This window comes from Asparagus officinalis, chromosome 4, assembly GCF_001876935.1.
Source record: "Asparagus officinalis chromosome 4, Aspof.V1, whole genome shotgun sequence".
Taxonomy (NCBI): domain Eukaryota; kingdom Viridiplantae; phylum Streptophyta; class Magnoliopsida; order Asparagales; family Asparagaceae; genus Asparagus; species Asparagus officinalis.
Window position 1 is genome coordinate 141,717,658 of NC_033797.1, and position 24,472 is coordinate 141,742,129.

Genomic DNA, 24,472 nt, shown 5'->3' on the forward strand with positions numbered 1-24,472 from the left:
AGCTTATAGACTCGGGTTTTGTTAGGGAAGAACAACACCCTGACTGGGTGGCCAATATTGTTCCAGTTCCTAAGAAGAACGGTAAGGTCCGGATATGCATTGATTTTCACGATCTTAACGCAGCCTGTCCAAAAGACGAGTTTCCTCTTCCTATCACTGATGTCATGATCGATAACACCTGCGGATATGAAAGGATGTCCTTCATGGACGGATTCTCCGGGTACAATCAGATCAAGATGCACCTGAACGATGAAAAACATACTGCTTTTAGAACACCACTGGGGGTGTATTGCTACACAGTAATGCCCTTCGGCCTGAAAAACAATGAACACAATCTTTCACGAACACCTACGAAAGAAGATCGAGTGCTACGTTGATGACATAGCAGTAAAGAGCCAATGTAAAGACGATCATCTTGCAGATCTGAAGACAATGTTCGAAATCATGCGAGCACATCAGCTAAAGATGAATCCGACAAAATCGTTCCTCGGAGTTTCAAGCGGAAAATTCCTGCGATTTATCGTTACTTCCAAGGGAATCTCTCTTGATCCAGAAAAAGTGCGTGTCATCCAAGACATGCCACCTCCGAAGAATCTCAAAGAGCTCAGAGGTTTGCAAGGCAGACTGGCCTACATTCGAAGATTCATATCAAATCTTTCAGGGCGCTGCCAACCCTTCTCTAAGCTCATGAAGAAAGGAATATCCTTTGTTTGGGATGCAGAGTGTCAAAGAGCATTCGAGGAGATTAAGAGATATCTAACTCAACCACCAGTTCTCGTGGCCCCGATATCAGGAAAACCATTCCTGTTATATGTAAGAGCCATGGATCATTCTCTTGGTGCTTTGCTAGCTCAGAACAATGATCAAGGTTAAGAGCAAGCCATCTATTACCTGAGCAGGACTATGATGGGAGCTGAACACCGGTACAATCCGGTCGAAAAAGAATGTCTCGCCTTGGTATTCGTAATTCAAAAGATGCGATACTACCTAGTTGGACAGACCATTCAGGTCATCTCCAAGGTAAATCCTTTGAGAGTTCTGATGACAAAACCATCATCTCTAAATTGCCGGCTTGCAAAATGGGCCATTCTCTTGTCACAATACGATATACAGTTCATGCCTCAAAAGGCGGTCAAGAGCCAAGCACTGGCAGACTTTTTAGCCGATCACCCAGTATCGGGAACATCCAAGTTGTATGAAGAATTACCAGACGAAGTCGCTGAAGTTTGCGCTACCCAAAAAGCTACGCAAGTGTGGAAGTTATTCTTCGACGGTGCATCCAGAGCAAATCCTCATGGAGCAATCACCGCGGGAGTAGGAGTAGTATTAATCTCTCCGAACGGCCACGTAATCCTAAGGTGATTCTCCTTAATCGAACCTTGCACCAATAACGTAGCCGAGTATAATGCTCTGCTATTAGGAATGTAATTTGCTGAAGAACTTAATGTTCAGCACCTTGAGGCTTACAGTGACTCTCAGCTCATCGTTAATCAAGTCCGAGGAGAATACGAAGTACGTCATGAGGATTTGATCCCGTATTACTTCGCAGTGCTAGAGCAAGCTCAAAAGTTCGAAGGTTTCTTTATCGAATACGTGCCAAGAGCTCAGAATGCATATGCCGATGCTTTAGCCTCTTTGGCAACTTCCCTAGATAGGACGTAAGCTATACTGTTCCAAAATTCCTATAGAGGAAAACTCAGACGAGACGCCGACAGGAGAAGTCTGTACAACATTTATGGAGTTCAAATCTAGGGATTGGCGATTTCCGTACATCGACTATGCCCTATATGGAATTTTACCTGATGATCCTTAGGAAGCGGCTGCAATTAAACGAAAAGCCCTCCGATTCTATTACGATGCAGTTTCTCAAGTCCTGTATCGTAAATCACATGATGGAGTCTTACTTTGATGCCTTTCCCGAAAGGAAGCGAAGGAAGCCCTCAAAGAGGCTCATGACGGAATGTGCGGAGCTCATCAGCCTGGAGCTAAATCAGGAGATCGCCTCCGACAAATCGGTTATTATTGGCCGAGTATGTTTTCAGACGCAGTTGACTATGCTAAACGTTGTCACGCATGTCAAATTCATGGAGATTTTATCCACCAAGCACCGGGAAACTTACACCCCACGTCGGCATCCTGGCCATTTGAAATGTGGGGTATGGATATTATGGGACCAATTTCCCCTCCGACGTCCAAAGGACACCGGTTCATTCTAGCTGTGACCGACTATTTCTCTAAATGGGCGGAGGCAATCCCGTTGAAAGAAGTCAAGACTTCAAACGTGATCAAATTCATCAAACATCACGTCATCTATCGCTTTGGAGTCCCAAGAAGGATAGTTCACGACAATGGGACACAATTCGTCAGCTTTGGGTTTCAGAGATTTTGTGATAAATTCAGAATCCAAAGTGTTGCATCTACGGCTTATTATCCGCCAGCAAATGGTCTTGCAGAAGCCTTCAATAAAACCATAGTGAAGCTTCTCAAAAAGTTTGTCTCCAAGAGCCGGCGCGATTGGGATGAAAGACTCAGTGAATGTCTATGGGCTTACCGCACGACGGTGAGGACCCCTACAAGAGCTACACCATTCTCTTTGGTATACGGCTGCGAGGCTGTATTGCCATTGGAAATCCAGATCCCTTCTCTGAGAGTTGCTATTACAACTGGACTAACAGAAGAAGAAAAACATCAACGACGTCTGCAAGAACTTGAAGCCTTAGACAACAAACGACTTCAAGCTCAGCAACAAATCGAGTTATATCAAGCCCGTATTTCTAAAGCCTACAACAAAAAGGTTAAGGAACGGATTTTCAAGAAAGGCGACTTAGTTTTGGCAAACAGACGACCCCTGGTAATGACTCACAAAACCAAGGGGAAGTTCAATCCCAAATAGGAGAGGCCCTTTGTAATAGAATCAGTCTATTCGAATGGAGCTTATCGTCTCATTAATCAAAAAGGAGATAGGCTCATGATGCCAATCAATGGGAAGTTCCTTAAGAGATACTTCCCGTAAATCATGTAGCCCCCTAAACCCCAGCTAAATCAGGCTGGGGGTTGCCTATTTATAGTGTATTTCTGTCATGTATTTCGTCAAGTTAACATAAAACCTCTGACGATTGAAATTTTCTAGAATTATTCTAATAAAGAGAATTTCGATTTCATGCCAAGTTAACACTATACTCATGGCACTTGCTTTATCTTTCATTGTCCTGAATTATATTTCAACAAAAGAGATGATGAAAGCCAAAATGATATCATTTTCGTTCAATATTGTTGATTTGAACACAAAATGAAGACAATCGAAATGAAAATGATACAAATTTATTCCCTAGCTAAAAAGCGATTCAAGTCCTAAGCATCGGGGCTCATCAGTCTAAAAGACTTGAGTTTAGATTTCAGTGCCAATATCTTCTCCTCACGAGCCTTTTTGACTTCCTCTGTTATCTTGCTCTTGAGCTCCTCTTCATTTGGCGCTGCTTCTGCAATCTCCCGCCTAACTTTGTCAGCAGCAACAAGCTCATCACAATAGCCCTTGAAAAGCCCGTCACAATAAGCAATTAACCCTTTTATGACTTCCATGTCGCCCGCTAATCGAGCAGTTATCTGAGCTTGCTCGATACCAGCACGGGTAAGCTCACAATGCATTCCCCTGGCCCCTAATCTTGGCGAGACACTCCAGCAGATGGGGTTCAAAGACTTTGAAACTCACGTCCCCGAGACTAACAACATCGATGGTCATTTGCATCCAGTACTCCAATTGTTCGATGAGTTTCCTCAAAGTTTCCGAGCTTGGGGGTGGAGCGGTCGGTGGATAAATAAAGCAATTCTCATAATCAGTACGAGTGGGAGTGTGTGCAGCTTCAGATGATAGCTTTTCGGGTACATCTGGCACTGAACCTGGGACGGTCAATCCCTGCCCACCTATTGGGATTTCAGGACTAGGAGGAGCAGCTGGAGGCATAGTATCCCCGCTGTTTTCAGGAGACGAAGCAAGTGCCGACTTCATAGCGTCCCCCATCAACTTAGCTTTCTTGGAATTCTTAGCTGCAACGGGTTGTCGTTTGCGAATTCTTCTATCGTATTCGCCTACCTCCTCAGCAGTAAGAGCTTTCTTCCCTGAAGATCTCAAGGGGCGAGGTCCCGAAGGAGGTGCTCCTTCAAGAGCCTCTTTAATGTCCTTTTCCTCAGAAGGCTCAGCAGCAGGTAATTCCTTAGGGATCTCCTCGATTCCGACGGCCTCTCATTCACAGGACAGATAATCCTCTATCCCTAGTAATCGAGTCCTGCCAGAACCACTTCTTGATTTATAAAGTTCTCGGATTTCATTTATACATGAAGTATACCAGAACCACTTCTTGATTTATAAAGTTCTCGGATTTCATTTATACATGAAGTATATATGTTATATTCCGGGATTAGAGAAGCTTCTCGGATTTCATTTATACATGAAGTATATATGTTATATTCCGGGATTAGAGAAGCTTTGTCACACCAATTGCGGAAATCTGCTACGGTGGAACAATTAGGTGGCAAATTACACAGAGTAAACTGCGCATGAGTTCCTCGAGCAATAAAGAAATGCCAAGCACGAGCTCCTTCATACAGACTCCCGATGTGAGCTAATTGTGGATTAGGGTTACCAACGTAAAGTTGGTCATATCCGAACTGTCGAGCAAAACGTGAAGGAACGTTAGGCTCAATTATGCATCTTTCACCTATTCTGAAAACCAGGTAACCCCCTCTGATAGTGAGAAGCCACTGGAAAGTCCCTGTATTTAAAAGCGAGGACCCTTCAAAGACTACGTCACCAAACTTTGGGACTTCTTCTTCAGCCCCATCAAAGCAAGGGCGGCAGCAAAAGAGGTCATAACTGGCTTCCGAAGACAAAAATTGTCTAGCCCGGACTATGTACGCAGTCGTCCATGTGGTTGGCTCAAGCCTTTGCACGAAAGGAATAGAGGTCTCATTATCATGTATAATCCCCCGCATCAAAGAGGGACAGAGCACAAACCAAGCCACTAAATAAGTATAGGGCATTGGTGTGCGTGGTTGAGAAGTCTTCCAAACTTTCTTAACCAAGCCACTAAATAAGTATAGGGCATTGGTGTGCGTGGTTGAGAAGTCTTCCAAACTTTCTTCCCAACAACATTCATCTCCTTGACATCAAGGAGTTCAGAAATCAAATCCTGCAAGCCTCTCTGCAGACAACCCGTCATCGCAGGAAGAAGACTGAGAGGTCTTCCGTGAGCCAAGAGAACGGCTGGGTAGACAACCTCAATCAAGATTGACTTAGCTGGTTTCGTCGGCACGATGCATCATTTCAACCATAGCATCAAGAAACCAGCGAGGAGGGCCGTGTCAGAAATAGGAATTGCAGCTTGATAATGGAAACTGTCAAATTCACTGTCAGCTTCAAATCCATCTTCCAAACACGTATTCTTATAAACAGTGTTAGGAGTCTTGATGCGAGCTTTGATGCTTTTAGCAGAGCTTACACCAAGACGGGTCACCTTCAGATCTTTTTGACCCAAATTCTGAAATAAATAATCTGCCCAGGTAGTATGCATGAGACCACCCCCACGCATCCCAGCGACCTGAGCGCAGATGTGGAAATGACATAGCAACTCCCAAAAAGTGTTGTATATCTCTGGATGAGCAGCCCTCAGGAGTGAGAGTTCTTCAGTGATTGGAATAAATTCTTCATAAGGCGTTTGCCCGAAGGATAGTCCCGATATTGCATGCATTTCATGGAGAGCAAATCCCAACTCCCCGACAGGTGTGAAAAAGGTGCAGCTATCCGGATTATATCACTCCATCATGACAAAGAAGCAGGGATAGCTCTGAGTGATCCCACGTCTCGTGGCCTGTACTGGTATCATAAGGCCAGACTGAGCAAGAGGATCCTTGAGTTCCTCAAGGACAAAATCCACCATCCGAGTCCACCAACCATCTTCTCCAGAAAACAACCAACCAGGAGAACGGAAGGCTTGTGTAGGAAATTCGCCTTGAGCAGCAATAAATCGGCGTATGAAAATGTTCGCTGGAAGAGGTGTCTCCTGAGCGAGGTCCTTTTTCTCAAATCTGCCAGGTCGCAGACCTTTGAGTTGTCCGCCAATCTGAACACGAGATGATCGACCAGATCCAAACGAGATGTTTTCCTTCTCCTTGACGAGAATGAAAGCCAAGCCCCTGCGACCACCAACACTTAGGAAGTAGGAAAGCGGGTACATTCTCTTCATGCTTAGAAGGAAAAGTAAACGATCATCGACTCTTCGCAGCATCCGGGAGTCTTCTACATACCCGACTTGTCCATCAGCAGATATATGGTCACCGAATAAAAATGAGGGTTTGACAAATTGATCCAGACCCGCAGGAGTTTCTAGATCCAGATCGGTGATCAAAGCCCTAAGGGTGGAACACTCAGCAAACCTAATTAAATGTGTTCGCTCCAAACTTGGGAAAGTGCATAACGGAATTTCTCTGCGAAGATCAAAAGCTCTCCCCACTTCGGGATCATCAGTGTAGTTGAAATGTTGCTCCGGCAGAAGTGGCACATTGGGAAAAAGCACTGTAAAATCAGAAGCAATAGTTAGTAGCAGAAAGAGGTTGCTAACATGAAATAAACACGAAGAGTAAATTTTACGTGGCAAGCTTTAAATACAAGAGCCAGCCCTTGTATTAATACTTGAACGCAGAGGTCAAACCTTGCGCCACAACATTTGAACGCAGAGGTCAAACCATGCGTTACAACACTTGAACGCAGAATTCTAAGCCTGCGTTTTCAATTTAAACACAGAGTCCTGACTCTGCGTTCCCAATTTTAACATAGAGAATTAACTCTATGTTTCCTAAACGTAGTCTTAAGTCTGCGTTTCCAATTTTTAACACAGAGTCCTAGACTCTGCGTTCACAATTTTAACATAGAGAATTAACTCTATGTTTCCTAAACGTAGTCTTAAGTCGGCGTTCCAATTTTTAACACAGAGTCCTAGACTCTGCGTTCCTAATTTTAACATAGAGAATTAACTCTATGTTTCCTAAACTCTGCGTTCCCAATCTTAACACAGAGGTTTAGCCATATGTTTCCTAAACGCAGAGTTTCAAGTCTGCGTTTCCAATTTTTAACACAGAGCCGTAACTCTGCGTTTCTGATAGAAAACGAGTCATCTTCCTCGTTGAGGAGAACCCATCTAGGGTTTTCAGAAAACTTGTCGAAACAAGTTTCCATGGCCACCGCTTACCACAACACCGAGGTCCATGTGACAGCGACATCAATGCCGAAGCGCTTGTCAGAACAGCGACATCGCCGGTGTTCTCGGACGGCGGCGCCTCCAAAGCCGCCTTGCCAACCTTCTTGGAACCCGAACTCATCCTCTTGGGCGCCATGCCGGTGATTTCGATCGGAGAAGGCGGAGTTCGTCGGGGAGAATTAACCAAAAATCAACAGAAACGAGAATTCTCGTTCTTGGAACTAAGCAAGGTAAAAGAGTCGAATGACTCTTGATGTGACCTTACGGGCCTATTTATAACAGCCGTCGGGCTGTTAAATCGGTTCGGGACTCTAAGAAAGAATCTCAACCGAATCTGAAACGTGATTTTCCACGTTAATGGATAAAGTCGGTTAGACTTTAACGCAGAGTTGCCTCTGCGTTCAAATTCTTCAAACACCAGGCCTAGACCTGCATTGCAATGGTTCTTAACTCTGTGTTTCGAACCTCAAACGCAAAGGTCGCCTTTTTGCGTTGCAATTATCCTAAATGAAGGATCCACCTTGGTATTTTCAAACATGATACTTATTCCAAAAAGTTCATGAACCCTTTTAACATGACATTATTAAACCTTGGTATTTCCTCAGCAGGGTTTAAACCATCGTCAGGTTAATATTACACCTCAGATGGATGTCATATCCCACAGAGCTTGAGTTTTGTTTACATCGTTGTAACAATAATTCCTCTGTCAAAATCCACTTATTGATTCTCCTCAAAAGAACAATAGGTCTCCAAAATCATTCAAATCGTGTGCAGTTTACTAACTCTCCTTAACAGAGTAGTAAATTTTCAATTTATCGGCTCTCCTTAATAGAGTGATAAAACTCTTGAAATTTCGTTCGACTCACAAGTATTGTGAATCATCGCTCCGATGATAAACCACTTAGCAGTTCTCTCCTGAGAGACGCTACAATATTCTTTTCCCACAGATGTCACGTTAACACTACACCTCTGACAAAAATCCACTTATCAACTCTCTTCAATAGAGCGATAAGTCCTCCAAATTGCTTCCATAGCAATATTCTTCTTGTCACGTTAACACTACACCTCTGACAAAAATCCACTTATCGACTCTCTTCAATAGAGCGATAAGTCCTCAAAATTGCTTCCATAGCAATATTCTTCTTGTCACGTTAACACTACACCTCTGACAAAAATCCACTTATCGACTCTCTTCAATAGAGCGATAAGTCCTCAAAATTGCTTCCATAGCAATATTCTTCTTGTCACGTTAACACTACACCTCTGACAAAAATCCACTTATCGACTCTCTTCAATAGAGCGATAAGTCCTCAAAATTGCTTCCATAGCAATATTCTTCTTGTCACGTTAACACTACACCTCTGACAAAAATCCACTTATCGACTCTCTTCAATAGAGCGATAAGTCCTCAAAATTGCTTCCATAGCAATATTCTTCTTGTCACGTTAACACTACACCTCTGACAAAAATCCACTTATCGACTCTCTTCAATAGAGCGATAAGTCCTCAAAATTGCTTCCATAGCAATATTCTTCTTGTCAACAAAAAGAACAATACATAACTATGCCTCTGGATCAACAAAAGTGAAAGACGCAAGCCGGGACTTAATAGTAGATAGTTTTTCTTCGTGAGCGGCCTACACCATCACCTCGCTTTCTTCCTAAGGGTACCTTCGTCCAGCGCAATTGCATTAGCTTTCTTCTGGATAAGTTCAAGGTCTTGCACCGACGAACGGTAGGTGGCATAAGTTTTCACACTTTCTAGTGTGAGCTTTTTCAATATTTCTTCCTCTCGCACAAGCTCAGCCTCGTGTCGTGCCAACTCCACCTTGAGACGATCAATTTTTGCACGAGATGTTTGTATGGCAGCGCCAGAAGCGTCCACAGCGTGTTGCTTCTGCATGCATTGCCCCTGTAAGGATGCAATTTCAAGCTCCCTTTCAGTGATGGCTTCTTGGAAGGTTTCGAATTGGCGGGCAGCTTCAGCTTGAAGATTATCAAAGACTGACGCAGTCTGGGCAGCAAAATCAGCTTGATGTAATTCTTCCAAAGCCCTCAGATCTTTTTCTAACCGAGAGATGCCCTCGGAGCAATGCTGGAATAATCGAGTGTCGTCCACATACCGAATGCCGTTCAGGGAGTTCATAAGTATCGGTTTGAAAAAATCGAATGAAGCTCGTCCAGCACTGATTTCCTCAATCGCTATCTTCATCATATCCTCCAACGGTCGTATAAGAACTTTGAGAATGGAAGGGAGGACCACTGGACTTAGAGACTTCACCGGAGATGTCGTTGGGGAGCCTAAAAGCATAGACCCTGATGCAAAAGCAGTGGGTGATGATCGTGAAGAAGTCGGAGAAGCTATGGTGATATCCAATTACGAGGGACTGGAAGGTAGAGCCATGAGTGCCCCTGTTTGGGCTGAGCTTAGCGCAATCTTCGTCCCCACAGGTTTGAGAGGAATTGTCAGCGAAAGAGGTTCTTCTGGTAAAGAACTTGTTGTCACCGGCATCGATTCAGAGGGAGGAACGTCTGTTGCTCGCGGGTGGAGAGACGATGACATACCAGCAACCTCAGGAGTTAGAGAACCTACACAACAGAGCAGTCAGTATAAAAGAAAGAAACACCAGAGAAATCAAAGTGTGTAATTTCTACCAGTAGGGTAAAAAGGAAGATAACCAGACGCCTTGTCAGAAGGTGGTGGTGGTTGATCCGCCCATGTTGCTCGCGGGTGGAGAGACGATGACGTACCAGCAGCCTCAGGAGTTGGAGAACCTACACAACAGAGCAGTCAGTATAAAAGAAAGAAACACCAGAGAAATCAGAGTGTGTAATTTCTACTAGTAGGGTAAAAAGAAAGATAACCAGACGCCTTGTCAGAAGGTGGTGGTGGCTGATCAGCCCAACCATCCGAATCATCATCATCACTTTCATCCTCATCAGCATCATCATGATGAGACGAGCTCCCATAGTCTAATGGTTCGTCATCGTCTGCAGCGGAAAGTCCTGGAGAACTCGCGGTCGTATCCACTTGGGTCAGCCGACCAGTCGTGGGACTAGGAATAATAGTCCCCGAATGTGGCAATAGTACAGAGGAAGTGGGAGACTGACTCTCAATAAGATTTGCAAGTTCATCCGTCGCCAGTTCATCTGTAGGCAGTTTAACCCCTTTAGATGAAGATGTTGCAGGCAGTACCCTTGTAGGTGAAGAAGCAGCACCAGGAGTCTGATCTGGAAATGGTGAGATATCGAGATCCATTGTAAAAAAAAAACCCATATCCCCAATTGGGAATTCATCTCCACCCTCTGCCTGATCCAAGGGGCAGTGAGGGGAAAATTCTTCAGAAAATGTAGATCCCCCAGGGTGAGGATCGGCGTGATCAGGGCGACTTGCAACAGCTAATTCTTGCTCTTCCCCTCCACCGACAGATTTGAAAGCATCCACCATTAGCTTCTGAGCAGGAGGGTCTACTAGCAGCTTTCTACGAGTACGTTTCTCATAGTGGGCTTCTTCTGCTTCAGTGAGAGCCCTCTTTCCAGTTGCTCTGGTTCTTGGAGCTTCAGCAGCCTTAGGGACCGCTACCGGGGCACTCTCTAGGCCCAGTTCTCCTTCTCCTTCTTCGGCTGCATCTTCAAAATGTAAAAACTCGTCGATCCCCTTCAGACGAGATACACGACCACCTCCTTTCCGGGATGAATACATCTTTCTAATCTCACGAAGGCCTGAAGTGTACAGTTTATAATCTGGCATCATAGAAGCTGTATGATACCAGTTACAGAAAGCCACGGAGAGAAGAGAATTAGGTGTTTTGTGGGGTAATCTGAAGGTAGCCCCAGTACAACCTGCGGTAGAATAATACCAGGCTCAAGCTCCTTCGTATATGTTGCCCATAACTGAAAGCTGGCTCCTCGGATTTCCAACGTATAGTTGGTCGTATCCGAATTGGCGAGCAAATCGATACGGTTGATAGGGCTCAATTATACATTTGTCATTTTGCCTGAAGAGGAGATAACCAGGTCTAATATTTAACAGCCAGTGGAAAACTCCCCCGTCCAAACGGGTAAAACCATTAGGACCAGCGGTATCTTAGAATACCTGTCCATATCCTCCACCCTCAAAATCCGGGAAGCAGCGGAAGATGTCGTAGCTGAGGTCTCTCGACAGAATCTGACGGATCCTCACTACGTAGGTGCCTATCCAACTAGCTTCTTCTAATCTCTGCACGAAAAGGATGAATCCTTCATCCGTAGCAGAGGGAGCACTCATCAAATGTACACAATGCGAGACGTACCAAGCCATTAAGTAAGTATACGGTAAGGGTACTCGAGGATTTGGGGTCACCAAGCTTTTCGTTCCTTCAGAGTCTATCTCCTTCACTTGAATAAACTCGAGACACAATTCCCTCAAGCCATGCTGCAAACAACACGTCATGGCTGAAAGTAGATTTATAGGTCTCCCGTGAGCTAAGAGGACAGCCGGATAAGCTACTTCAATCATCACAGCATCTATTGGTCTGGTAGGGACCACACACCGCTTTAGCCACATCATGAAAACCCCCGCCAATAAAGCCATATCAGAGATGGGAGTGGCTGCCTGGTGATGGAAGCTCTCAAATTCACTTTGCGTTGGGAAATCATCTTCTATTCCCTCGCTAACATAGTGAACGGTGACGTCATTAATCAAAGCCTGAATGGTCTCAGGAGTGCTCGCCTCCCGACGAGATACGGTGGCAGTCTTGTTAGACAAATTCGGGAAAAGGTACTCAGCCCAGGATAGCTGTTTGATACCACGTCCACGTGCTCCTGTCAGTTGGCTGCAGATTTAAAAATAACACATCACCTCCCACAGAGTGTCATATACCTCGGAGTTCGTCTCCTTCAAAATCTTCAGCTCACTTGACCCAGGGATAAACTCTTCATATGGTAGGTCTCCAAAAGGAAGACCTGAGACATCGAACATCTCATGTAGGGCGAACCCTAGTTCTCCTTCCGGTGTGAAAAATGTACAAGTCTCTGGATTGTACCGCTCCAGAATGGCGAAGAAGTTATAAGGACTAAGAGCGATACCGTATTTAGTAGCCATAATAGGGCAACCAAGCCCAGATTGAGCTAATGGTCCCTTTAATTCTGCCAACACGAATTCTATCATTCCCCCAGCCTGCCTTGGTGGAATGTACCCATCCAGGAGCTCGGAATATTGCAGTTGGGAATTCTCCTTTGGCGGCCAAAAATCGTCGCATGAAGGTGTTAGCTGGGCTAGCTGTTTCTCCTAAAGGATATCCCCGCGAGAATAAGCAGGGTTCCAAGGCCGACACTTGTCGATTATAACCAGCGGTATGCACACCCTTGTGAGTCAAAACCCCAACAGCTTCCCCATCTTGCTCTCTCACTAAGTCCCAGTTCATGTGGCGGGGAACAGAGGCACATTGGTAGTAAGAGATGGGAAACATCCTGTGCATGTCAGGGAGGAAGAGACGACGATCTCCAATTTGTCTTAGCCACTTGTAATGGCCGCCATGCACAGTCTCTTTGGAGATGGTGACACGATCCCAAAATAAAAAAGCTGGCTTGACGAGCTTCTTACGGGACCCAGTCTCAAACTTGGCGTCCGTAACTAATACCCTAAGTATATCTGTACCGGGATCTGAGATCAAGGCGACACGATCCTAGTCAGAGTCTTGGAGTATCGGGAGTTCTTGACGCAGATTGAATTGCATGTTAAAATCCACGCCGCCCCCACGCCCGAAGTGGTGGCGAAGATTGAGAGGTTCGCGGGCGTAAGGCACTACAAAAGAAAAAAAAATTCAATCAGTCAAATGAAGGGAGCTTTAGTAAGTCCATAAGAAAGAAAATTATCAAACGCACAGTTTAGATCGGGCGTTTAATTTTCATCAACGCAGAGATCAAACTCTGCGTTAATCTTTCGAACGCACAGTTCAGACCTGGCGTTTAAAATTCATCAACGCAAATGTCAAACTCTGCGTTAAACTTTCAAACGCACAGTTCAGACCTGGTGTTTAAAATTCATCAACGCAAAGGTCGAACTCTGTGTTAAACTTTCAAACGCACAGTTCAGACCTGCCGTTTAAAATTCATCAACGCAAAGGTCGAACTCTGCGTTAAACTTTCAAACGCACAGTTCAGACCTGGCGTTAATTTTCATCAACGCAGAGGTCAGACTCTGCGTTAAGCTTTCAAACGCACAGTTCAGACCTGGAGTTTAAAATTCATCAACGCAAAGGTCGAACTCTGCGTTAAACTTTCAAACGCACAGTTCAGACCTGCCGTTAATTTTCATCAACGCAGAGGTCAGACTCAGCGTTAAGTTTTCGAACGCACAGTTCAGACCTGGCATTAATTTTCATCAACGCAGAGGTCAAATTCTGCGTTAAGTTTTCGAACGCACAGTTCAGACCTGGCGTTAATTTTCATCAACGCAGAGGTCAGACTCTGCGTTAAGTTTTCGAACGCACAGTTCAGACCTGGCGTTAATTTTCATCAACGCAGAGGTTAAATTCTGCGTTAAGTTTTCGAACGCACAGTTCAGATCTGGCGTTAATTTTCATCAACGCAGAGGTCAAATTCTGCGTTAAGTTTTCAAATGCACAGTTCAAACCTGTCGTTAAAATTTCATAAACGCAAGGGTCAGGCCCCTGACGTTTTGAATTCAAAACGCAGAGTTTCAACTCTGCGTTGCAATATCGAAATGAGTCTTCTTCCTCGTTTGCAAGAACCCATCTAGGGTTTTTTTTATAACTCACCGAAGCAAGTTTGACGGCGATACATCTGGGGTTTGTCCAAGAACTCGCCAAAGCAAGTTTGACGGCAACAAAAAGCGACACTTACCACCGACGAGTGGAGCATGAGGCGGCGGCGCTGTTGCACCAATGGGTCTTGGACGAGAAGCGGCCTTCTTTTTCGAACCCATGGAGGATGAGGATCGGAGAAGAGGAACAAGATCACCGAAGTTGGAAACGAAGAGTCTTCGTTAAAAATCTTTCGAAGAAGAAGAGGCAAAAAGTCGGGTGACTTTTGATTTGACCCTTGGCGGTCTATTTATAGACAGCTATGAGCTATCAAATCGGGTCGGGATTCTAGGCCCAGAATCCCGCCAAATACGGCCTGTGCGCCTGTGTTGCTTGAGCTTCTGAACGCAGAGTTCAGCTTTGCGTTCTAATGCTTCAGCACAGAGAATTCACATGTGCGTCTGCATTGATTGAACTCCTAAACGCAAAATTCAACTCTGTGTTTCAATTCGATAACACAGGAAATTGACCTGTGCGTTCTAACTCAACCAAATGAATTCCTCTATGTTTAAAGCCAAGATATGGTCCCAAATAAATAGAGGGAAACTGATGTCAGCTACCAAGGTGACTAAAGCCAAGAAGAAACGGGAGACTCCACTGAAGAGTCTGTTGGATGAGTATAAGCAGATTGCAATCAGCCAAGTTCGGCAATGTCTTCAGATTAGACGAAATGAACAATCAATCCACTAAATTTTGGGATCCAAAGTATTCCGAAAATTCGTCCCAGTCAACCGCGAACTTTCGAAAACTTTAGAGGGTGTTCTGTAGGCTGTCTAAAAATCACAACGGATAGCTAATCCCTATCAAGCCCCGACAATAAAAGTCACGATCAGACGACTTTCTAATCACTGCAACCGCAGCTCTACAACCGCTACAAACACGACCTCATTTCTGAGATGATTGATCTTGATGGCTGCGACAACAGCATGACTAATACTATATTAGCAACTATTAGAGATGCTGATGAGCAGTGTAATGATTTTAGAAATAAAAGGTTGGACTTAGCTGGTGAGTTGCTTGGTAGAGAGCTGTGGGCAAATATTCATCTAAAAACACTATGGATGTTGATTCCCGTCAAATTCTAACAACGAAAGCTACAATCAAATAGCTTTTGCGCCGACAATCGAAAGCTGCAGATAGAGGGCTTTTCACACAGATCGAGAAGAGTTACAATTCGACGACGCTTCCGACAGCTGATGAAAACTCTGTTCAGTGGTCTTCGCAACCAACAGTGAGAGTTACAATCTGACGACTCTCATATCCTATAACAGGCAAAGATCAATAAGCAATAGCCTTTGCAATGTTATAAGGGACGAGGTTACAAGTCAACAACCTCTCTCAAACGTAGAAATTCACTTCTGCGTTTCTCAAATTCAAAATGCACACAACCTGTGCGTTCCTCAGCAGACATCGAACTCTGTAACGCAGAGTTAAATCACGAAATGCACACGTAACGTGCGTTCTTCGACAGACTCAACTGTGTCCCAAACTCTGGACGCAAAGTTGAACTTCAACGCACCAGTGACCTATGCGTTTCTAATTCCAGAACGCATGCGGCCTGTGCGTCTCAAATCTCTAACAGAGTTACGGACCAGAATGCCAACGTTTTGACTTGTTCAAACACAAGCTGAACGGCCTCATAATCGTTTATCCCACGTTCTGAGGGATTCTCGCCCACAAAGGAGCGGAAATAGGGGTTGGTTACACCCCTTATCCCCCTATAAATAACCGACTTACTCAACTGAGTAAGGGGTTGATCGGTTTCTGGCAGAAAACCGCATAGGGTTGAGGTGAGCTGGCATCAAAACCGCCCGAGGTCAACAAATCTCAGCAGTTCAACAGCACGAAGAAGGAGATCTTTTGAAGATCAAGGAACTGATCAACGATCAGTTAATCAAATCCCAGAGGATCCTTTCATCAACGGCATAATCCACTTGGCAATTAACCGAATCTTCGGTTCCAACAACTCTTTTACAGAGTTTCAACTCGCTCTGAGTTTTGAAACTCATTTAAGAGTTCGTGATTAAGTTTGCAACCCAAATTAATCACATCAAACTAGATATTCGGTTTTCAACAACTCTTATCAGAGTTTTCAACTCGTTCTGAGTTCTTTACACTCGTCAAGAGTTCTAAACCGAAGTCATCCAGCAATTCAATCAGTCTCGTGAGATAAGACGGTCGGATCGTCAATGGAGAGCAAGTTCGACACAATCAATCGAAGGAGGCACTCCATCGCTACCAAGAAGAACCCAGTTTTAAACAAAGGGGAGAATCAAATTCATTCTCCTCTCTTTTGTAATCGGAATCCAAATTACAATCGATTTTGAGAGAAATACAAGTTAATTTTTCTTTCATTGTCTTTTTACTACAAATTTCCAACAAACAAGGATATTGACACAAGAATATGGTGTAGACTTGATAGAATTCTGGTTAATGAAGATTGGATTCAAAAGTACAATTCAAGCCAGGTTGAATTCTTGACTCCAAACTGTTCTGATCACTCCCCTGGGTTAATTACAATTGAAGATGAGGATATTGGGGGAAAAAGGCCTTTCAAGTTTTTTAAGATGTGGATCACCCACCCTGATTTCCTCTCAACAGTTAGATCAGGTTGGGATCAGGCTGTTACAGGATACAAGATGTATATATTCCATACCAAACTCAAGAAGCTCAAGCCAGTTCTGAAGGAATTGAATAAAAGACATTTCATGAATATAAGTGAGCAAGTATTAAGAGCAAAAAATGATCTAGTTGAGGTCCAGGAGCATATGAGTAGTGATCTTTTTAACCCCTTGCTGGTTTCAAAAGAGAAAGAATGTCTGGAAAAGTATGTGAGACTGCTCAATTGTGAAAATTCTTTCTACAGACAAAAAGAAAACATCAAATGGGGCATATATGGTGACAAATGCACTCAATTCTTCCATTCAATTATGAAAGCTAAAAGACACCATAATAGAGTGTTATCTCTCTACACTGATAATGGAGAAAGGATCACTGAAATGTCTGATATCATCAAGGAATTCATTGAGTACTATCATAATCTCCTGGGTGTTTCAACTCATGTTGCATTGCCTGACCCTGAAGTAATAGCAAATGGCCCGATCCTTTCTTCAATTCAAAGTAATGAGCTAGGTCTTCCTATCACAAGAGAAGAGATAAAAAAATGCTATTTTCTCAATGGCTGATGACAGAGCCCCTGGACCAGATGGTTTCAATGCCTCATTCTATAAAGCAGCCTGGGATATCATAAAAGCGGATCTCTATCTGGCAGTAGAGGAATTTTTCCATTCTGGCAAACTTCTAGGGACTCTCAACTCTACCTCAATCACGTTGGTTCCTAAGGTACTCAACCCCAAGTCTCCATCTGATTTTAGACCAATCTCTTGTTGCAATTGTGTCTACAAGATTATTGCTAAAATAATTGCTTGCAGAATTCAGAAAGTAATGGGTTTTTTGATTAGTGATGCTCAAAGTGCTTTTGTAAAAGGTAGAATTATCTCCAATAATATCTTGCTTGCTCATGAGCTTATAAAGCACTATGGGAGAAAACAGTCTTCACCTAGAGCCATTCTCAACATAGACTTGAGAAAGGCCTTTGATACCATAAATTGGAGATTTATTGAGGCAATGCTGTCAGGTCTGGGGTTTCCAACTGTTATGATTAATTAGATTATGGAATGTATCACTACCTCAAAATTTTCCTTTTCTCTCAATGGATCCCTCCATGGATATTTTTATGGGGCTAGAGGACTAAGACAAGGGGATCCCCTCTCCCCATACCTTTTTGTTCTAGGTATGGAATATCTGTCAAGAAAGCTCAATACTCTCAAAAATGACAATCTGTACAAATTTCATCCTAAATGCTCGAGATTGAACATTACACACTTGTTCTTTGCTGATGATCTACTCCTTTTTGGAAGAGCTGACATAAATTCTATTACAAGGTTATATCAATGCTTGCAAGATTTTAGTACAGTATCAGGTCTGGAATCTAACCCCAATAAATGTTCTATATATATGAGTGGTATCAAAGCATCAAATCTGCTCATATCTAAACTTTTCCGAAGGTGTCTTGCCAGTAAGGTATCTGGGTATGCCTCTCATAACTAAAAGGTTATCTTGGATGGACTATTCCCCTTTAATCAGGAAAATCTCTGAGCAAATTCAGAATTGGCAAAAGAGGAAGACTTTATCATATGCTGGGAGGTTACAATTGATTAAATCTGTCATTTTGGGTATCCACATCTACTGGACAAATAATTATATCCTACCTTGTAAAATCCTAAGTAAAATTGATAGGATGTGTTCAGACTTTCTCTGGAATCACAAAATTCCTCTAGTTTCCTGGAAAAAGATTTGTCAAGAGGAAAAGTTTGGAGGATTGGGGGTTTTCTCTGCAAGAACTTGGAACTATGCAACTGCTCTTAGATTGTTGTGGATGATTCATCTCAAGAAAGACCTCTTATGGATTAAATGGGTGCATGAACATTATTTACAGTCAAATAATATCTAGCAGATTCAAATTAAGCCAAATGCCTCTTGGATGTGGAAACAGCTATTAAAAGCCAGAGATGTTCTGATTACAAACTTTGGGAGTATTAGTAACTTGCAAAACATAACTGAGGAATTCTGTGCTGGTGGCAAATTGCAATTATCCTCTGTTTACAGGTTTCTTACTCAATCTGCTCATCAAGTAAAGTGGGCTAGTACTGTTTGGAATAGCATTCATTATCCAAAACATTCTTTCATCTTATGGTTAGCTGCTCATTCAAGATTATTAACCCAAGATAGATTATGTCGGATGAGGATCCTCAACATAAATCAATGTGTGCTATGTTCAGGTCATCAGGAAACTGGACGTCACTTATTTTTTGGTTGCCAATTCTCAGCTGCTGTTTGTAATTTGGTTATGGATTGGTTGAAGTTTAGATGGAAGTCATGTGATTGGGACAACATTATTGACTGGTATAGCTTCAGACTAAAGAGAAAGGGTTTTTGGGAAAATTTGAAGCGGATGGTCCTGGCTGCTTCAGTGTATTTTGTCTGACAAGAAAGGAATCTAAGGATTTTTCAAAGGAAAAATAGACAGGTTGAAGAATTGTTCAATGCAATCAAGTTCTCAGTCTTTGCAAAGATCATGAATGAAGATTACCCTGCTCACATAAGAGATAGGATCAGAGAATTGTAACTGTGTCTGGTATATGTGCATGTGTGCATGTTTTATTAATGCGCACATCATATTTTGAGTTTTCAGTCTAACAGACTGTGTCTGATGTATATATATTTCTCACTTGGTAAATGAATACAAAATTTTTCATTGACCAAAAAAAAAAAGAGCACAAAAAAAAAGAAACTCATAAAAAAATCAGATATACAGACTAAATAAGCCAAATCCACGGGCATATATAACACTTATTTCGAAGCGATTTATATTCATGTTACAAGTCTTTACAAGATATGATTAGACATTGAAGTCTGGTATATTGATGATCAAACTACAATAGATTTAAATAAATAAATATAGAAGGAAGGAAGCTACATATATATACGACATACAGAATCATATATGTTTATTATCTTCTAGAAGAACCTCCCTGATCACCTTCTCCATGTTCATGAAAGACTTTCCACCTGGTTCAGTTGACCTAATCGCACTCTCTTTCCATTTCAACGTCATCTCTCTCATCTCTTTCCCCTTCTCCCCTCCTAAAATCTCCCTAATCAACCCCTCAACATCTTTTCTCTTCACGTCATTACCGAGCTCCACCCCGATTCCCCATTCGTTGCACGCGTAGTAACAATTTGTTTGTTGATCTCCAAAATACGGCCAACAAATCATCGGAACACCCCTACTTATACTCTCCATCGTAGAGTTCCATCCACAATGTGTCATAAACCCCCCTATCGCTGGATGCATGAGCACCTCCCCTTGCGGACACCAGCTCGTTAGTAAACCCCTCTCACTTGTTACAGCTGATGAGAACCCTGCAGGGAGCAATGTAGCTAAATCTCCTGACACCATGTTTGACCTAATCACCCACAAAAACTCACGGCCGCTGTCAGCCAACCCCCACGCAAATTCTACTAGTTGTTCGCTACTCAGGACGGCCATGCTGCCGAAATTCACGTAAACGACCGACCCGTTTGCTTTTCGATCCAACCATTGCAAACAAGCTGACTCTTCTTGCCACAGATTGAACCTGAAGTTTTTTAGCGCTGCGTCGCGAATTTTGTCACACATCAGGGTTAGAGGCCCTACAGCATAAACTGGAGGAAGCTGAGCTGACATTGCGTCGAGAACGGGAGCTTCTAAGTCATTGAAAGTGTTGATGATGATCGCATTGGCTTTTTTAGCGTTTTCTGACTCGTCTTTGCAGAAGTTGAAGACGCTATCATTAGGGTTTGTTGTTCGAACAAAGCTTGGAAAATCTCTCAAGCGCATGGATTTTCCCGGTATCCAATCGATGCAAGTTTCGAGATATCCATTGCTTAGATCATCTTCACCTACAAGAAAAGGAACAGATGTTACTCAAAGGGAGGAGGGGGTTCCTTGTACGCATTGTTATGAATCTATCCATCTAGCTTGCAGGGAAACGTGGGTCTCATCAAAGAAGTCAGGGAGGAGGTTGCCAAATACAAGGTTCTTTATTTGCTCATTTAATTAATTAGAATTAGATCCCTAATTAATAACCCCCTCTATATATATATATATATATATGACTTACAATTTCATGCCGTCGACAACACGAGGCGGAGCCTTGCGCTCCTTTGATGCTTTTATGTTGAGCAAATACGTGTTTTAGTTCCTATATAACTTGTGATTCTAGCGTAATTCTACACATGCAATCTTTGTTTTTTTTTTAAATAACCACAATTCTCTGATCCTGTAAAAGACTATTCTTTCTTATATTTCCATTCCTTTTATTGAATTATTCAGAACCTATATATGTATAGTATAGGAATATTTCTAATTAATTAATAAATTCCGTTGGATTCTAAACCTACTCAAAATATATATATATATACGGACACGTACACTTACAAATTAACTATCCTTTTAACCTAATGCCTTTGAGCCAATAGGGGCTAAACTGAATGCAGGTTTTGCCTTCAATTCAACATGATTAGCCTCGATATACCAAATGTCTAATCCTGGCCAATAATCTAGCTTCTAACAGCTAGCTGAACATAAATTTTAAAATGGCAAATAATGTGGGGGCAAATTGACTTTGCGATTGGAGGGCGGCAAAAAGATTCCTAAATTCTTCACAGTATCCTTTCGTAAAAAGGATAATGAAGTTGAATGTAGTTAACGAGTTTTAATGCATACCTTAAATGTATGGAAAGACCCACAAATTTTTATCTTGTTAACGAGTTTAATTTAATGAACACAACACAGAGTAAAGGAACTAGATGTATTTTCTTTGAACTCCTCTTCGTTTGATAATGCATACCTTAAATGTATTTTCTTTGAACTCCTGAAACTTAGTAAAATTAACCAGTAAAATTAACTAGTAAAATTATAATTACCCTCCAAAATCCACAATTTGAAACTTGGTTAAACTTGGTTAAATTTTCACAATTTGCACCAAGAATTCATTCAAACAATTTGCACACAATTTTCACCAATTCATTTCTTGTGCTTACTTTGATCGAAATTAAACACATCACTCAAATCAGATTTCTTGTGTTTAGTTTGTAAGTAGATTTCAATTAAACAAGAGGCAAACAGAAATCATATCAAATCAGAGTTAAAGCGGTGAAATTTGCACGAAATCGGGGGTTTTTGATGGATTTCAAAAGAGGAAAAGTACTTGTTTTGAGGTGGGGGATGAGAGAGATCGATCCGATTTTAGGGCTTCTATGGAGAGCTGAGGGGATCTGCTTCAGGGGGCGGCGGCGACCAGTCGAGGAGCTGATCTGCTTCAGGGGGCGGCGGAGAAGTCTGGAGTGGGTTTCTCTTGTTGGGGAACTGGTTGAAGTGAGGAGAGAGAATTAAATTTGGGGAAGAAAGGGAAGGTCACGGACAGAAATTTTGGGGTTCTGACGTGGCTGGCTCCACGTAGGCGCGAGCTGAAGTTACGTGTTTATCAGCGAGCCAAATAGCATTTCTGGGGGAGAGTGGGATCGACTGCTTTCTTTGACCCCCTAAGAAAAATACCTAGTATTAAGTCCCTATATCAATTTGCCCCCACATTATTTGCCATTTTAAAATAAACACACATAATTTGGTATTTGATGTCGTTAATATTTAGATAAAAACAACAAATACCAGATATACTTACATATTAGCAGTCTTGTCCCTGGTGACTAGAGTTGATATTGATCCTTAGAACAGTGCACGAATCACAAAACTTAATAATCGATCCATTGGGTACACATTTATTGTCATGGTCCAGCCCCACTAGATACTTCCTCATCTTTCACCAATCAAAATGAATATGCAAAATCAAACAAAAACCATGGACAAAAAAAACTTACTCTTGAGTGGGACAATCCCTCTCTCCAGAAGCTCCTTGAAACAGTAAAACCCCCAGAATCCACAAGCGGACACAGAGCAGAAGGACACATCAGGCACTCCAATCTCCGCCGCAATGTCAAGAGTAAAGCTCGAATATGTATCTGAAACTATGCATGTAACCTTCGGCCCTCTGTTCTCATGATTCAGCCTCTTCACCAGTTGTCTGAAGTGATCAGCTAGGTTGTTCCGTACACTGTCGCAAAGCTCTGAGAGCTCCTCGCCGCTGTTGGGGTCCGATCTCTGGAGACCGTCCTGGATTGCCTCACACCGAAAATCAGGAAGAACATCGAAGGAAGACGGTCTGGCAGTTAAGAGTGACTAATGTCTAGTTAGCTGATAAAATGAGATTTTGAGCCTCTTTTGATCTTCTCCACTATCGAAGTAGCGGAGAGACCACCACAATAATCATATATAGTTGTTGATTTACATAGTGCGTGGTTATATGATTCATCCCCTTGAATTGCACTGTTTTCCCAATTTACGGTCAACGGAAAATCAGAATCGTCCATTAAACAAATTAACAATTATGATATTGTAACGACCTTTCCACTATTTTTGGTAGTGGAGAGGATAGTATCCGATAAAATATTAGAGTGACAAATAAATATTACTAATCACATTGACACGTCTATGATTCTCATTTTAGTCCAAAATCAAAGAAAGTATTGGATGATGTTTGAAATTTTATGACGGACTTCATAAACTTACGGTAAAAGAACATTAAATCTCTTGAACCTATATTCTATTTTTTTTTCAAAAAAAAAAAAAAGTCAAAAAATGCTAAGAAGACTTCTCATCCATTGATCATTAAGTAACTATCATGCCATCCCTATAGAATGGGAAGATCTATACCGTCCATTGTCAGATGAGGATTTTAACTCTTCTTTACATAGTGCAAAAATTAGAAATGGTTCTAGTAGGATCCTTGATCGTTTTTGTAGTGCCAGAGGTTTCTCAAGAACTAATAATTAGTTAACTTTATCTCTTTTGGTTTTATTTCCAACTCTCCAAATTTGTAGATTTGCAAGATTAATGGTCAAAGATGAAGAGATATTCCGGTTAAACTTATTAGATGAGTGAGCTTCTGATATCAATCTAGCTAATTTTAACAGTGTGTTTGGGAGATGACTTAGGGAAGGGAAGGTGAATGAAGGGGAAAAGTTCTCCTTCCTTCCCTTCCCTTTCGTTACACCTAAATTTGGGTTGTAAGATTTTGGCTTAAATTTCCCCTCATTCCCTCCTCCTCTACCCTCATAAATGGAACTCCCGAACAAGGTTAAAAATTAGATTTCTCTCCCCCGCCCCCTCTCTACCCTCCATCCAAACAGGCCGAAAATCGGAATGATCAGTACTTAACAGTCTAAAAGTTTTTGGGTCGTACTGATTGATCAGGTCGTCGCTCTGGACGGTGTTGCAGAACGGCGGGAGCTCATCGCCGGCGGAGGTGGAGAGGATGCGGTTGAAGTTGAGCCGGGTGAGGACGAAGGTGATGTGGAAGTCGTGGAGGGAGTGGAGGAGCTTGGCCAGTTGCAGCATGGCGTTTATGTGGCCCTGTGCTGGGGACGGCATGCATACCGCGTGCGGCTTATCATTTGCGTCCATTAGTTGTTGTGAGGAGCGAGATGAGAACTAGGCTTTATTTGGGGGAGTGCGTGCTTTATTTATTAAATATTTTATTTTATTTTATTTGTTTTTTTTTTTGTTTTTTTTTTTTTTTTTTTTAAAGTAAAGGATAAGGAGAACCTAGTTTAGGTGATTCATTGGCTGGGATCTTGAAGTAATCCACTCAACCGGTTACTTACAAAATGCGTCGCCGTCTGCATTTTTTTTATGTTGGTCACGTCAGAGAGGAAAAAGCGTCTACGTTCTTAAATAAATGTATTGGCTCTACACGTC

General features: G+C 42.5%; 1 protein-coding gene across 1 annotated transcript; it reads right to left on the reverse strand.

Moving 5' to 3' along the window:
- Positions 19,439-24,251, reverse strand: LOC109839594 (7-deoxyloganetin glucosyltransferase-like). Its single transcript, XM_020408082.1, has 3 exons — positions 23,958-24,251; positions 22,537-22,877; positions 19,439-20,559 (listed from the first exon to the last, which is right to left on the reverse strand). Exons 1-3 carry the CDS (start codon positions 24,176-24,178, stop codon positions 19,616-19,618), a joined length of 1,506 nt encoding a protein of 501 aa, XP_020263671.1. The 5' UTR covers positions 24,179-24,251; the 3' UTR covers positions 19,439-19,615.

Excerpts from the sequence above, each read along its gene's own strand:
- LOC109839594 (XM_020408082.1), bottom strand. The coding sequence starts at position 24,178 with ATGGACGCAAATGATAAGCCGCACGCGGTATGCATGCCGTCCCCAGCA. Across the intron at positions 22,878-23,957 it reads AGCGACGACCTGATCAATCA|ACCGTCTTCCTTCGATGTTC; the intron begins GTACGACCCAAA and ends CTTAACTGCCAG. Across the intron at positions 20,560-22,536 it reads AGGGATTGTCCCACTCAAGA|GTGAAGATGATCTAAGCAAT; the intron begins GTAAGTTTTTTT and ends CTTTTCTTGTAG.